The 16,962-nt window shown below is 45.2% G+C and overlaps 1 protein-coding gene across 1 annotated transcript; it reads left to right on the top strand.

Moving 5' to 3' along the window:
* Positions 1–783: 783 nt before the first annotated feature.
* Positions 784–5,540, top strand: SLC35D3 (solute carrier family 35 member D3). The gene is made up of 2 exons (XM_072332133.1): positions 784–1,262; positions 2,070–5,540. The coding sequence occupies exons 1-2, from the start codon at positions 827–829 to the stop codon at positions 2,897–2,899; spliced, it is 1,266 nt and encodes a 421-aa protein (XP_072188234.1). The 5' UTR covers positions 784–826; the 3' UTR covers positions 2,900–5,540.
* Positions 5,541–16,962: the final 11,422 nt, after the last annotated feature.

Here is a 16,962-nt window from a genome sequence, read left to right on the forward strand (position 1 = left end):
GTGGGCTCTTTGAGCTGAGCTAGGACTGAAACCTAACATTCTTCTCGGCATAAAACAGTGGTGTCCTTTCTGATACAGCTGAAAGATGTGCTGTGCTTGTGCTGGACTGGGTACCTTCCCACCAGAATTGGCTATCCCATTGGGATGTAGCCTACTCTTTATAGGGTGTCTTCCAAGAACAAGCATGCAGTGGCAATTCTGCCATTCTCACCCAAGTTGGTTCTTCATAACACAATTCCTCTTGAGAGAAGGGGAAGGCTTATTTGTTTAAAACAACGAATAACTTGGCTGATCCTGTATAGGTCAGTGACGAGCAGCCCTACCGCCCATGAAAGCAACCTGCTGTGTGTGGCGTTAGAAGGCACACGATCACGCAGCAGCGCAGGTTGCCGTTCCCCACGTTCCCCGGCACTGCAGCAAGCCGGCAGAACGCTGCCAGTCGCGTTTGCTTTTGCCTTTCCGTCGGTTCAAGGCGAAGCTTCAGCCTCCGGGAAACCCATCACCTGCCAATTCGGGATGACCTGACGCAAACTTTACCAGCCACCGCTTCTGCTGTCTTGGCGAGGACAGCCCCCGGCTGGAGAATGCCGGCCGCGCCCCCCGGCGACGCGCCCATCCCCTCCCGTGCCGGGGACTCCCCGTGCCGCTCCGCCGGGGCGCGAGGCGGGGGCGGCGGCGGGGAGGGGAGGGGACAGCGGGGGGCTGCGCGGGGGGGGGGGCCGTCGCCGAGTCCTGCCTCCGCCCGCCCCCCGCCTCCGCCCGTCCCCACGCCGCCTCCGCGGGTGCCCGGGCGGGCGGCAGTGCCGCTGGCCCCGGACGCGGGAGGATGGTCCGGTGGCGGGGCCGGGCGCGGGGCGTCGCGGTGGCGGTGGCGCACGGGCTGTGCTCGGGCTCGCTGAACATCCTGCTCAAGTTCTTGCTGGCCCGCTACCACTTCGCCTTCCTGACGCTACTGCAGTGCCTCAGCAGCGCGGCGGCGGCGCTGGGGCTGGAGGCGCTGCGGCGGCGGGGGCTGGCGGCGCTGCCCCCCTTCGGACTCCGCCTGGCTCGCCCCTTCGCCGCCGTGGCCGCCCTGGCCACGCTGCAATCCACCCTCACGCTCTGGTCGCTGCGTGGCCTCAGCCTCCCTATGTATGTCGTCTTCAAGCGCTGCCTGCCCCTCGTCACCCTCCTCACCGGCGCCCTGGTGCTGCGCGACGGCATGCCTTCGCCCGGCGTCCTGGTGGCCGTCCTCATCACCACATGCGGCGCCGCTCTGGCCGGTGAGTGCCCGCCCCGCCGGGACGGGACGGAACGGGGGGGGAGCGTAACGGGACGATCAGCGCTTAGAGCGGGCAGCCGGACCGCGGGGCTCCCCGACGGCAGCGCCGCCTCCGCCCCGACACGGCAGGATGGGGCACGGGGCGAGCGTGAGTGCCGCTCCGGATGCAGCTCTATGCAGGGAGGTGCGACAGTAGAGGTGTGCGTGCAGCCTTACGGCGGGAGATTTAACGTCCTGGGGGCAATTGCGACCTCCATGAGGGCAGCTGCAGCCCGAGCGGAGTAAGCGCAGTATTACAGGGGTGGGTGCAACTTTAGGAATCGGATGCAACCCTACTGGGGTCCTGTCATGGTTGGTGTCGCTGGGCTGGAGGCGGGCAGCTTCATCTGCCGAGCGGCCCGAGCAGGGCGCTATTGCTGTGGGACCCCCGCGGGCTCGCTGGTAGAGGGGTCAGGAGGGTGGAAAGAAGATTTGAGGTTGGAAGCCAGGCAGCCCCAGCAGACCGAGCTGCCCCGCACCTGTGCTGGCAGAGGGTACCCAGAGCCACTGTGTCTGAGCTGTTTCAGCTGCAGATCTCACAGTGTCTTTGCCAAATGGGGGAGAGTGAGTTGATTTGGGCCGGGGGTGTACAGGGAAGTGAAAAACATGCAATAATTGGGCAGAAAAATCTATCGGGAGGTAAGCATGTCAAGCCTTGGGACAAACATGACAAATCTGAGGAGCTATGCACTGATGCCTCTTTCCTAAATATCCTCTCCCTCCAAAACGGTGCTCTCTTTCCATCTCATCTGCAAAATCCACCCAACAGGTGCTGGTGACCTGACCGGAGATGCCATGGGCTACGTGACTGGCGTGCTGGCTGTGCTGATCCATGCCGCATACCTGGTGCTCATTCAGAAGACCAGCGTTGACAGTGAATACGGGCCCCTGACAGCTCAGTATGCCATTGCTGTTTCAGCCACCCCTTTTCTTATCATCTGCTCCTTTGCCAGCATGGACTCTATCAATGTCTGGTCTTTCCCAGGCTGGAAGGACCCTGCTATGGTATGCATCTTCATCGCCTGTGTCCTGATCAGCTGCGCCATGAACTTTACCACCCTTCACTGCACCTATATTAACTCAGCTGTGACCACCAGCTTTGTAGGGGTGGTGAAAAGTATAGCAACCATCACGGTGGGCATGGTGGCGTTCAATGATGTGGAGCCCACCAAGTTGTTCATAGCCGGTGTGGTGGTCAACACCTTGGGGTCAGTCATTTACTGCGTGGCCAAGTACATAGAGACCAGGCAGCAGAGCACATACGAGGACCTGGAGAAGGAAGGTAGAGAAGAAGAGGGGAAAAGGCAGGCTGGGGACCAAGCGCTGTTTGCAATGGAGGTGATTTCCCCGGAAAAGGGGGCTAGGGAAGCAGCAGTGGAAGGATCAGCTGAAGGGGACAGCCAGGGTGGAGAGGACGAGAAGGACAGCACCAAGAAAGCTGCTGGGGAGCCATCGGCTCAGGGAAAAGCCACCAGCACACAAGATGGAAGCAGGAACTCGCTGAAGGATGCCTATCTCGGAGTATGGAGGTTGGTGAGGGGTGCTAATTATATAAAGAAGGATTATTTGATAGAAAATGAAGAGCTACCGAGCCCTTGAAAAGCAGGTGTGAAAACCCCACAGAACGTGTTGCTTGAGGACAGACAGCTGGGATCTATGTACAGAGGGAGAGGCAGAGTATACATTTCCACATCAATGCTGACGAATCCAAGTCATTTAGGATAACTTTACCTCACTGTCAAAAAGCAAAAGGTCAGGGTTTGCTCATGCTTTCTGCTTGCATTTAACTGCTTTCAGTACATCCATTTAGACCTACCACAGCTAAAGGTACCAAGTCCTTTGCTGTGGATACAGAGTTGGATAACAATGAGCTGTGGGGATGACCAGGAGGGGTATCAGTGCCACTAGGTTGAAAGCAGTGCCGGTGGTAGTCTGTAGCTTGAGGCTCTGTTGATGTGATTCTTTAACTGTATCCATCCAATTCTAGGTACTCTGTACAAGTGTATTCCTGCAATTTATAAGTTCCTATTAACTGTACTTGTATGTGCTCCTCTGTGTCAATATGATTGCAACAGAGCTAGAAGCTGTGCCAGTTGAATTGTATTGGTGTACGATCACCCACCTAGCTGAAGAATTGAAATTCTCCCTGATTCTGTAGCCAGGCTGGACCATGGTCCAGCTTCATGTTATGTGGTTTGTGTCTTCAGTGGAAATGCTTCTATCTTGCACATGCAGGAGAGCAGAACCAGATCTGAACTTTTGAGAAGCTTTAGTCAGCAGAAGAAGAATGTTTGCCTGTGAGCTTTGACTACATATAGCATTGGGAATATTAGCTTGACTGAAATACAATCGTTGGGAAATATTGGGTTGTATTGATTTGACTTGGGAAGGCTATTAAAAAAAATGCAGGGAGAAAGTGTGCCTTGGGCTGTCCCTCTTTTACTGTTGAGTCGGGCAGATTTCAGCCTGTGCCTGAACCTGGGTGCAGGCTACAGCAGTGATGTGGGGATCATCACTGCCCACGCCCACACAAGGGCTCCCAGGGTTTCTTTGGCAGGGCAGTGCTGCCGTGACCTGACTGCTGGGCCGTGGCATGGTGTGGCTGCAGTGTTCTGTGGATGCAGGCAGGGAGCTCTGGTAGATTGCACTCAGGGGCTAGGTCTGCACAGCACGCTTGGCACTGGAGAGCCAAGTCTCTGGGGGAAGCAGTGCCCCTTTGTTCTCAGTGCTTCCTTGTGCTGCGAAGGGTAAAACTGGTGCTCAGACTTGGGTGCTTAAGGGCTCGTGTGGGAAGCAGGAAGCATGATCTCCAGTGGGTCTTCTAAGCAATATGCTCATAATTTGTACCAAATACCTGTAGCAGGGAAGACAGAGGAAACAAGTGTCTGAGTATTTCTTAGCCTGGGGATGCCCTTTGGGAGGCAGCAGTCCTTGGGTCATGCCTATGCTCAGGGCCATGCAGAGAAGGGGTCTGACCCCAAGTCCTTGTCATCCCAGGAGTGCCCCAGCTGTCAGCTGTCTGGACCACAGACTGAAACAAGTGGTTACCATTTCCTGGAAAAACAAAATGAATCAAGCTTTTGTCATTGTTTTGGTGGTTGTTGTTTTTGTTATTTATTATTATTATTATTATTATTTATTAAGCCACTGAACTATAAACCAGCTATACCCACAGCCTCAGTTAAACAGTGCCTACCCTAATGCCTTCTTCAGTCAGACAGACAGCTTTCACCTCATGGCGAATTCAGCACTGAAATCAGCAGTGGGCAATTTCCCCAGCAGGGCATATTTACAAAATTAGTCTCTAGGGAAAAAGTAGATTCTTGTCAATTTAAATACAGATAGAAAATGTTGGGTGCAATAGTATTTTTTCAAAATGACTGCAGAAGTTGGATGATCTGGTGTCACCATGGATTTGGAAAAGGACTATTAATGAAGGTGATCAGCCTGTAGCTGCTACACTGTGGGAATGGGGCACAGAAACCTGTACATCACACATTGCGAATAGCTGCTGCTTCAGAGTGGAGAAATACCAACTGTGCTGAAATGTGTTTACTTTCTGCTCAAGCTCCATAAGGCATCTTTCAATAAAAGCACTATTTATTGTTTATGAGCCAATGGGTTTTTTTGTTATTTTTCAAATACATCTTAAATAAGGCTGTGCCTGTAGTGTAGAGTTGCGGTGTTACTGGACTCTTTACAGCACCATCTACATAGCAGTCCATACATATGGCTGAAGAGAAACCTGCATTTCTGACCTGCTCTTACTGCTCAGTGCTGTTTGACCACAGAAATGAGGATCTTTTTGCCACCTGACTGCCAGTCCCAATGTAGCACACTGTGCTTCCTTGGCACACGCTATAGAAAGCTCTTGGCTGGGATTTGTACCGCAGGACTTTTTTTCTGGGGGAGCTCAGTGTTTTGCCTTTTACCGTTGTGGAAGTATCAGTAGAAACTTGTGGAAATTTGAACAGTTTCAACTGTTAAAAAAAAGCTGCTGTTACCATGTTGTATGTTTGCATGTGTAGGAAAAGATGTGATGATGTTGTATGCTATTTATACATTTAAATTCCCTAAATTAAAATGGGAATTTGACAAATGCAGTTAACTTTTTTTTTTTCTTTCTCTCAATAAAGAGACTGTTGCACAAAAATAAAAGTACTGCCTCGTGCAGAGGCATTTTTATAGCACCAGTGGAAGACTACAGAATGAGATGTGGGAATAAAATGCACTGCTTTCCAGAAGTTCTGGTTTTCTTATTGTTGCCACTCTGGGGTGCTCATTTTTACTTCCTTTATAATTATTCTTGCGCCTTTATACCATCCAAGCTTCCTCAGCATGTGACAGCACACTATTAATACTGTCATTGACAGAGGGACAGAGGACAGGCAAAGGAGCACAAAAACTCTGAAGTGTCTGAGCTGTCTCTACACTTTTATGTGTCTGTTGTCGTCGGCAGTGCTTTCTTTGACCACATATTTAGAATGGCTTAGTGTCAGTTCAGCAACCGCTCTGACTTTAGAAGGAAGACAATTAAACAAGGTGACGTTCATTATTAATAGTATTTGTTTTACTAGTTATGTCACCTGCCAGAAGTGCCTTCATGACAGGTTGGAGAAAGGAGCTGTCCTTGGTTCTGGACAACGAGTCAATCTGATTCACAATAACTGCTTTGAGAATAAACATTAATTTCAATGCGGATACATCCCCGAGTAACACCTGCTCTGGCACCGCTATAGCTGCACGTACGCACACACAAGACAAACAGACATGCAACAGGAGAAGGAAAGCCAGACAGATATCTTATCTAAAACGCTTCTTTTAAAAAATAATTGAGAGGCCAGAGTGTTTGAACACAGCGACGGTTAAAATTTCTATTAATAATTTAAAAATCCGCATTACTGACAAACCAAACCTGAGTTTACCATTACTGCTAGAAGGAAAACGATCAGCTACCAGCCAATAAACAAGAGAAAAAATATGCTACAGTTGGCTAAACAACACTTGTGCTCCTGTGTGTGCCCAGCGCTTGCTTATTGCTAGTGCCTCTCCTAATTTCATTATGTTTGTTTGCTGCAGGCAAAGGGTTTTGTGCACAGAAAGGTGTAAGCCTTCTGCGCTGACCTCTAAATTAACACTGAAGATTTGCGACAGAGGCTTCTGCTTTATTTTTCCTTCTTTTCCTCTCTCCCTTTCCCCTCCACCCCCCCCTTTTCTTTTTTTTTTTTTTTTTTTTTTTTGGAAGACATTGAGGCAGATGGACCAGCAGGTTCTTGTAAGCCCAGCTTGCTTCTTGCAGCCTTTGTGCACAACTCCAAGGCTGAACAGGGATGCCACCAGCTCCTGGCATATCTCAGCCGTGGCTGCTGACCAGCTTCCTGCAGAGCTGGGCAATGCGCAGGACACACGCAGGTGGGAGGACCCTCGCTGCCAGCCTGGCAGTACTCAGATCTCCCTGAGTGAAAGCTGGTGCAGGTACTTATTCTGCATGTAAAACCAGCAGGAGTTCATTTCCCAGTAAGAGCATTCTGAGCAATAAGCCTATAAACCCGCAAAGGGGTTGCCATTATTATTGCTGACTTGCTGTTCTTGGGTTTATTGCAGGGAGAGATGAGGAATAAATCATGCCAATCGCACATTAATGCTAGATGTTGCATTTAAATAGCAGCATGAAAACTGCCTGGGGAGGTACAAGGGACTGGGGCAGATAGGGGAAATGTTACAAAGCCACAGCTACTTAGGTAGAAAAGCAAAATGTTTCTGTTAGCACCCATCTCCAACACACACATCTGTAGGGAGCTGGAAACCAGCTCTTCCAGCAAATTTCAGTTTGGCACTCACTACAAGGAAAGAAACAGTGACAGCACCAGAAATCCAGGGCCAAAAATTGTCATGAAATCGCAGTGAGCGTTCTTGAATTTGGAGCCCTGGAAGAGCAATACATAAAGAAGAGAGGCAGTCTGAATGATCTGGAGGCAGTGGGAGGCAGGAGGAGCTACTTGTGGTCTTGTGTTTTTTCTGACTAGACAGATATGAGAAATCTTGCACTAGATGTGTTAATTTTGTTGATAAACTTGTCCCTTTTTTGAATTAAAGCAGTATCCATTCTGCTCTCAAAATTACACTGCCATTTGATTAGATGCTATTGATTTTGTTCCTGACAAACCAAGACAAATGTCAACAATTCTTTAACCGAAGTCAGGATTTCTCTGAAAAAGAGCTATAGCTGCCATGGATCATGGATTGCTTTTACTTGACATGGTGCATCGAGAGAAGAAGATGAGCTGTAACTGGCCATGATGGTAAGCCAGTCAGCTTTGCAGGCTGCTGGAAATACAGAATATTGTCAATAAATAAAAACAAACTGCTGTGCATATTAACATTAACTCCTCATATTTTCAATTGCCTTAATTCTCTTACATGGATTTCCAGCCCTCAGAGTGTCTCTTCAAGCATGTAATTATGGTTCATCCAATTCCAAATGGTATATGCTTGCTTAAAAGATAGAACATGGATTTTCCCTTCTGATGGCCACATCACAGGCACACCTGGGCTCTGAAGTGGTGTATCAGTGAACCTCCTTGGGTGAGCGTGTTCACTGTCACAGAAGTAGTCCAACAACATATTTCATGACATGCATAGGAAATTCAGGTAAGTATGTCCTTATCACAATTTTACAGTAAAAAAAATTGCATTTCCTCAGCATAGTGGCTGACAGGCCACTGGGTCTGAATAGTTGTTGGATAATAGAAGGCTGATGTACACACAACACAACTGACAGAGGAAAATTGAAGTGTGGGTCTCTGTGAAGTGCTCCTCTCTGAAAAAGCATTACCGCTAAGTCAGCATCACATTTCAATGATGCCTAAAGGCAGATTTGGGCTAACAAAATTGCTCAACTGTTGTTTTCTTCAAATTATTTTTTCATTAATAACAGCCAAGCATAAATAGAATGCTGTGCAACATCTGGTCGTGTCCTAGTGTGCCTTCTGGGTGCTGAACTCCTTTCAATTACATGAATATTGTAGTGACTTGAACAAACTGGGGCTAGTCGTGCTGCATTCAGCTCTATCATCCAATAAAAACCGTGCTGTTTATTTTCCCATTTGGAGGATCTATCTAACAGTGAATAAGTACATTTGTAAAGTCTTTTACCAAATGAGCTGCATTCAAAGCTGCAGTTCAGTAGAGATACTAAGGAATAACTAGCTCCTGAAGAGCAGTCAGTTTTATGTATCTGTATCACATGAAATCCATTCCCTCTGGTTAAAACGTGGAAGATAAAAGCCAAAATTGACTTTTCTACAGAACATTCTGCAGGAGTTCTGCTAGTAGTTACCCCAGCTTTAGGCTTTCCTTCATTGATTTCAATGCCTTTACTCAAAACCATTGCACATTACGGTCTGAGTTGCACATACGGACTGAGTTTTGGTGTAAATTTACTAAAGTAAATCAGCCAACTCTGATGCCTTGCATCGTGAATGCAGATTCCTAGAGGCAATGTAAAGCAGTCACTGCAATACTTTCCCTGTTGGTCATCACAGGTGCCTGCCCTGATTAAGTAGTCCTTTTGTTTTTATCAAAACATTTAAGGGTATTTTTATATTGTACAAAACTCAGTGAAAGCATTCTGCTGCATTAAGGTCTTGTGTTTCACCTCCCTGACCCAAGAAGCATGTCAGAAGTGGGTTTTGTGATGACCTCTGTAGTTTGACAAGCAGAGTTCTGTGCTTGAGGACCCAAAGCCCAGAAGACCCAGCAAAAATAATGCCAATGAAGTACCCTCACCCTAAGTCTGTTTATTCACATTGCTGTGGCAGTGTCACCAATGGTGAATGCACCTTGTGCCAGAGCAGGAAGTTTCATGGCACTGGGGAAGAGTCTTCGCCTGCTGGGGCCTATTCTTGAAGTATCTCAGAAAGACCAGCTCTACTCTATGCTTCATCTTGAGCATCACGTGTGGTTTTGGGAGCCACAATGCAAAAAGAACATAAAACTATTAGAGAACATCCAAAGGAGTGCTATAAAGATAAAGAAGGATCTGTAAGGCAAGGTAGGTGAGGAGAGGCTGAAGCCGCTTGGTTTGTTCAGCCCAGTGCAGAGGAGGATGAGGGGAGGCCTACAGCTCCTCACAGGGAGTGGAGGGGCAGCACGGAGCTCTTCTCTCTGGTGACAGCCACAGGACCCGAGGGAATGGCATGGAGCTGTGTCAGAGGAGGGGCAGGGTGGTTTTAGGAAAAGGTTCTTCACCAGAGGGTGGTGGGCATGGAACAGGTTCCCCAAGGTAGTGGGCACAGCCCCAAGCTGCCGGAGTTCAAGGAGCGTTTGGACAGGGCTGTCAGACATAGGGTTTGGATTTTGGGTGGTGCTGTGTGGAGCCAAAGGTTGGACTCAATGATCCTTGTGAGTCCGTTCCAAATTGGCATATGATTCAGTGATTCTATGATTCTACGACCACAGCCTCCTTAGACCCCCTGCTCAGTGTGGCCCACGTCCTGCATGAGAAGCTCAGCACAGGCAGTTGGTGGCATCATGGTGGGGGAGAGGAATAGTACAAATGTTGTCTGTGCTGACAAGACAGGCTATTACCAGTGCGGAAAGTGTTCCTTTATTATTATTCTTTTTTTCTATCACAGCTTCCTCTGTATTTCTGAAAGGAAAAATGCAAATCTAATAGTTTTTTTGGTTTTCTTTTTTAATATAAAAGATTTATTGAAGAAGCAAGTTCCTGCAGGCTGTACAGCACTGGCTGAGCTTGCAAAATAATTCAGTGTACGGAATGGATTAGGTTGGTGGCTGCTTTATTTTCATTGCCTCTGAAGTGTCTGGGAAAACGAAGATGTAAAGGTAAGAACTGTGATAAAGAATTAGCTCTGTAAAGTGGCTTTGCTACAGTAAGCCTTAAAACCTATTTGAAAACATCAGAGATGTAGCATTATTCTTGAACTGACTTGACACACAAATCTGGCATCTTTACAGTTGAGCCTTAGAATGAAAAATGCCATAAATTCAATCCCCTGCAAGATAAAGAGTAAGCAGCTGATTCCCAGTGCTCAGGCGGCACTGATATGCCTCTTTCTCAGTGCACTCTGCAGTGATGGGATATCTAATTTGGTAAGTGCATTTCCAGCATTAGGGTACATGAAATCTGACAATGGGTGGCTGCCAGTACAGGCACACAAGATCAATTTTGCAGATTCATGCAGAAAACTGCTCTAATTTTGACTAAAATAATAAGTTTGAGCAATAACTTCAGAGTATTATAAACTATCAGGAAAGGAAGAAAGCCAAAAACTAGAGTGATTTTTCCAAAGATGCACAGTGTTATTGCTTCACAGCAATAATAAACTTTTGAGTACTAGTGACATGGAAGTAGACCATTTGGATTACTCTAAATGCAGTAGCACTATCTGATCCAAATGAAAAAGTGGGGAGCCCATGAGGTGCATCCACAGGAGCTACCTGGGTTGGAACCATCGGCACCAGAGCACTTTCAGGAGCCTACAAATGACTAGAGCAGACCCTATCCAGGGCACATTGGAATCTGGGAGGCTTGAAACAAATACATCTGCTGCCTCTTTCTGTCTATGCTTTTGTATATGCAGCTGAAATTTTAAACTTCACAACCACATAAGGTTGCTGCTCTCTTTCTTTCAGACTCAAACCTGCCCTCACGTCCAGTCCCAGTGTTTCTGCTGCCAAATGTGCTGGAAGCAGCATTATGGACCTAATGTGAGCTAGCAGCTCTGGTAAAAATCAGTGTTATATTTTCTATAACACAGAATGTAAAATGACGTTCACATAACAATGTTGCCAGAAAAACAGAAAACTGAAAGTGTTGGGTTTTTGTTTTTTTTTTGGACTACAGATTTCAGGTTATTTCATTCATCTTTCTTTCTGCTAGCTTGCTTTCTCAATGACTCGTGAGAATTTGGGTGAACTTTTGGTCTGTTAATATAATGTGAGGTAAAGATTAGATGAGTGTGTTAGTTATGGCTGTTGTGGCAGGGGCTGTTGTGCTCTAGGTCTGGTGTGTCTATTTAAATAAATAAAGATTTGGATAACAGCCAGGACATTGAGGGGCTCTCCTCAATTGCAAACAGAATGAAATTGCAAACAGCTCCTGAAATTGTGCTGTTACTTCTTCTTGCAAAAGGAGGTACAACTATTGGAGTTTTCAGCCATTGATTTGTACTAAGATTTAATTGTGTAGGTTTGGTGAGATCGATGTGCTTCAGAAAAAGGTAAAGAGCCTGTTCTATTATGCTACATAGTCATGGTCCCACAGTACCAATGAAACTGATTGGAAAGAAGTTGGCTCAGGAAAAATAGGTCCCTTATGAGCTGTAAGCATCTCTCCCGGTTAGGAAATGATGCACATAAAGCTGCAGAGTTCCCCGCTGTGCAGCAGAGAGGAGTGTAAAAAAGCTGCTGTGAGGGAAATATGATTTGGTATACCTGACACAAGCTTTACTGAGAGAATGCTTAGGGACTTTTTCTTGTTACAGTTTCTGGAGTTGTGGAGCAGTTTCCTGTGGGAAAAGTACTTATTTGAGTTATTCTAGCAGTTCTTTGGGAGATGAGTGACTGCATGTGGCTGTCAACAAGTGTCTGAAACAGCGAAAGACTAAAACCACTAAATAATGCTTCCAATAAGCTGACTTTGAGGTCTTCTTCTTTTATGTGTCTAATCCCTGGTAAGAAAGTCTAGAGGTATGTAATTGGCCGTTGACTGATTTAATCTTAATTTAGTGGTTTAGTACATTACAAGTGCAAAATCGGACATGGAAATAAAGACAGAGCATTAATACTGGCACTATTCTGAATTAATTAGCATTAAGTGGGAACATCTGAAATTAAATGACTGTTAGTTAAAGATCTGAAATGGTTAATCTGTAGCTGAAAGTCTCTTTCCTCTATTATTTACAATTCTGCTGCCTTTCACACTGTCATCTCTTGTGCTTGTCCTGCCTTGTTGGTCCTCCTGGCCACATCTACGCAGCAAGTGGTGCAGAATGACTGTGCCCATGACTACTCATTTACACATTTTGTTATATATATAACTCAGTTATATATATTGTTACATGACTACCCACTCCCATAAAGACTGGCCCAGACTGGCCTAGTTCACATTTAGCTGTGAGTTATTTTTCTGGGTCTCATTGCCCTGAAGTTTAAACATTATTTTCTTTGTGGCTTTTTTCAGGTTGAATTAGCCAATGTGAGGACTGTGTTGTAACTCCAAGTTCAAAACAAATAAAAATGCTCTTCTCACAGGAGGCAGTAGATTACCCACATGTTTTAGGTAAAACATTTTTTACAACATTAAACATTTTAACATTCTAATTCAAAGCCTAACACCTGGTCTGATTTGAAATGACTGGATTCAATGACAATTTGATTCATATAGCTGGTAGATCAGTTAAAGCACCACAAACTACATGGCTACAGTGGTGAACTTTACCAAGGCATGAAACAGGTACTGGTAGAAAGACATGTGGCTGCAAAGCATGATTTTAATTGCTCCTCAACCTGTCAAGCTTTTCACTCCTACATTAAAGTTTCCAGTTCCACCTGAGGGCGCAAAGGCAAGTATATTTCCTGAGTGGGTGAGATGCAGGCATTCCTGAGCTACTTTTAGCCAACAGGGCGACAAAAAAGGTGATGGAGGCAGCCATGTGTTATACCTAAGGCTTGGTCTCAGGAGCAAAACACTGCACTCTACAGCTGCATGAGTTGTCTCAGAGCTCACTATTAGTGTCCTGTGCCTTGGAGAGCTGAAACAGTCACAGTCACAGTTGTGATTTTCCATGTGCTGGAGCAAGATCAGAGCCAACAAATGCTGCCTTGAAGTGAGAGCTGGAAGGTTTGCAGATTGTTTTAGCAGCTACATTAGTTATTGTTCCCATGGAGCTCTTTGTTCTGATACCTTTCCTGAAGCTGGGGGTCTCAGCAGGTTCAACTCCTCAGCTCTGTGTACCTGCAGAAGTTATTTATGCTTCTATATCTATGAGTCTGCAGAAGGAGAATATCTGCTCCTTTAAAGGGTTTCTGGTCAAGAATATCAAATACCAAACAGAGCAATTGCACTTGTCTTGCTAAGCCCTGAGCTTAGTCACTGCTGTCTGACCTGTCTTCTTGTATCTTCTTATTAAAACTTTTCTTAATCATCTATCTACCCCACCTCACTCTCTATCCCGTGTCTGTCTGTACCATGAGTATGGTGTCTGTGGGGCGAGCATGAATGCATGTTAGGAAAAAATCAGCCATGTGAATTGATAGTACTTAGGATTTGCATCCCAGAAGTATCTGGAAGATGCAGACAAAATCAAGTCCCCATTGTGGTAGGCTCTGCCTATACAAGAGATAGTCTCTGCCCAAATACTTTGCAATCAAAATGAACTATTGAGTGATCCTCCGCAGCTACATTTGCCATTGGAAGATAAAACTACATCAAGTTCATAATGAAATTACTCATGGTTCACAAACTTGTCAGGGCAGAGAGATAACATTGCCTCACCTAATGTGGGTTTGCATTATGTGACTTACTTCTTATTAGTAAATACATTATGCAATATTCCTCAACAATTTATAATGGCTTGTATGTGAAGAGAGGAAAATGAAATAGTGAAGAAAGCTCACAGGTGTAGAGGTGAGATAAAGAAGGTGCAGAGAGTTCTGCTATAAGGCAGCTGCTCTTATTCTCTACACAAAAATTCTCTGAGCCCATGGTACATTGTTTGCTGTGAAATGGTCAACCAAGCTGCTGCATGGGATTGCACTGTCTGGTGTTCCATAGCAGTGAACCGAGCATATATATTACAGATAACAAACGTTCCTAATCTTTCTGTGGTAACATAACAAAGAAAGAGGAGTTACAGTATGTGTAAGACAGAGGTTAGTACTTATTAGCTATGCAAAGATGATAAAACTATGAATTTCAATTGTACAATTTACCATGGCTAGCAAGTGAATACAAACACTTGAATACCTCGTCAATAGCAGTCTTAACATTCACTGCTCTACTTAGCATTCCATGTGTTAGCAGGTCCTGGTTTGCTGCATGGGTTCTCTCTACTTATTGACATCCACTCCAAGCTGTCTGCAAGCTTGCATTCCTCCTCAACAACAGAGGACTCCACCAGGCAGTCTCAAAACTGGGCACTACAGTTCCCAAAGCCTTCTGCAGGGCTTTGAAGTTCAAGTGCCTCCTCTGTAAAAAGGATTGTGACACTCGTGGGTTGGTCTGCTTTGGAGATTAGTATACAATAGTTCTTCATTTTTTCCTGGGAAGTTTATCTCAAGCACAGGTTGCCTTAGGTGGGGACACATCTGAGATCACTCTGTGTGTCACCGTGGGATTGTTTGGATTGGTTTGCATGGGTGTAGCACCGTATCAAGAGAGCTGCACTGGTTTTGGTCTGCCTGAACTCACTTGCCTGGCCCTGAAAATCCTGGTGAGACAGTTATCTGTGCCTCTGCAATGTTTCATTTTGCCTTTTTCTTTAAACCTGGATATCATTTATTCCTCATTGTAGGAACTGTGTTAAGGGATCTACAAAAGTACCTACTCATATGTCTCTGAAAGTGTGCACGCTGTCCTTGTCATAGACTGTACCCAAAGATTCATCCACTTCTACTGTGGAGAAAAATATAGCCTCCAAAGCTAGTGAAAATGGATGTAAGTGGTGTATGTGTAAATGGAGAGTGATAGGGTAGTAACAAAGATGCAGAAAAATGGGGAGAAGCAAGTCCCAGTTCTCCAGGGACTCCCTATGTGGTGTTCAGTCCAGGGTTCCCCATGAGAGAGAAAAAGTACCTCAGCATTAACTAATGCTGAGGAAACTCAGGCTTCAATTTCCCTGTCCCTAGAGCCAGAGTGTCTGGGGGCTTGAAATTTGGAGCTGGAGTCCTCTTCTGTGGGCTTATATTACATGAGAGGGATTGATGGTTCCCTTGTGGCAGGGAAAACAGAAATATTGCTTTGTCACAGTTGAGCACAGCAAATTATTTCCTTCAGATTGTGCTGCCACTGCCATGTTGTTGAGCAAGTCACTCCAGTTCCCTCATTCCCTCCCCAAATTCACAAGCATGGAAAAGGGTTTGAATATGTTGAAGAGTAAGTACCTTTTCCACTTCATCTGATATTTGCTGTAATGAATGAGATGGCACTGCATAGCAGTGCCATACATACTCCAGCCTCACATTTTCCTACAGCCTCTACTGCACCTCTAGTCTCTGATCCTTCCAGAAGGGTACTGGGTATTTATGGGAACAACGTGTTTCTGCAAAATAATAAGTTCCAACAAATAAAAAAAAACTTCTGTATTTTAAAGATATAATTAAATTTTAAAAGGGTTATAGAAAACTGAATCATTGACTGGAGTTGGATGATCTACATGAAAGAGAGAACAATATTCAACTTGTCTAAAACCCCCAAGTCCTTCTCAAAAGGCACTACGAAATAGCATTCAGAGGGACAAAGTAAATTAGAAAACCACCAACATAGTTCATACTTGTATGAAACTAATTCACACAGGATGCAGCAAATATGGCATAACTACAGCACCACGGTTTGTTCTTCTTTATATATCACCAAAGCCTTTATTTCTTTGAAGATGGGTAATTGTATGGAATACAGAACTTTTGACTTCCTACCTACAGTTCTTCTCCCCAGTTGCTCTACACTGAGGAATGTACTGACTACAAATGATGAAAGCAGGACTCCTTCACTTTGGTTGTTTTTCAGAGACTGTCAGTGTCTCTGATGGGTTGAAACTGTTGTAGTGAAAGAGTGTGCATATGGACATAAAAGCATGCTATTTATCTTCAGAGAGAAAAGCAATTGAGAAGTCTTGACAGATCTCTTGATTATTTGGATTTCTCAGAAGAAGATATTTCTTTTATTTAAACAAATAATAAAAAAAAAAAAAAAAGAAAAAAAGAAAGAAAAGAAGAAGAAAAAAGGAGGTAATCTAAAGGCAAAATATGAATTCTTGGTATCATTATCTCTGCAGGATTCCTACCAAGTTCACACTCTCAGTCCACCTATGGCATTCATAACTTTTAAAAATCCATTAATCTAGAGCCACTAATTCAAAGTACTATCAGTAAAACTGTTGCAGGGAGCCTGGTCAGTACCAGCTTTATCTTCAAGGGCTATTTGTCTGTAGCTTATCCTCCCAAGAGTAGGGCCTCCATTTTCTAGTAATTCCAAGAGGAAAAGATGCAAGCTCTATATTCAGTGTTTCTGCTGCACAGGCAAAGAAACTAACAGGACAATAGTTGCATGCCCAAGCACTAGTGAAATGCAAGCAGTTTCCAAGCATACCGTGTGTTATATGGTATTGATCCAGCAGAGGGAAGCACTTGTTGCAGGAGAGGTATTCTTCCCATCATTTCATGTTGAGGCATTGCCAGTTCCCTGGCATCATCAGAGCTCTTGGCCTGGCATTATGTTTTCCTCACTGACCAAGGAACAGAACATGGAGGATTGCTATCTGTATCCGTTTTTCGGTATGAGGTCAACAAAACACTCTCATTCATTTTGAGGACTTCTACCCCCATGTGCAAGAAATAAGAAGGTGGTCCAAAATTTGCACAAAGCTTGTTACAGATATAGATAGTTGCAGTTAAGAATGGGAACTTCACCTGAAGATAAC

This window comes from Excalfactoria chinensis, chromosome 3 (assembly GCF_039878825.1).
Source record: "Excalfactoria chinensis isolate bCotChi1 chromosome 3, bCotChi1.hap2, whole genome shotgun sequence".
Classification (NCBI taxonomy): Eukaryota; Metazoa; Chordata; class Aves; order Galliformes; family Phasianidae; genus Excalfactoria; species Excalfactoria chinensis.

Excerpts from the sequence above, each read along its gene's own strand:
- SLC35D3 (XM_072332133.1), top strand. The coding sequence starts at position 827 with ATGGTCCGGTGGCGGGGCCGGGCGCGGGGCGTCGCGGTGGCGGTGGCG. Across the intron at positions 1,263-2,069 it reads ATGCGGCGCCGCTCTGGCCG|GTGCTGGTGACCTGACCGGA; the intron begins GTGAGTGCCCGC and ends TCCACCCAACAG.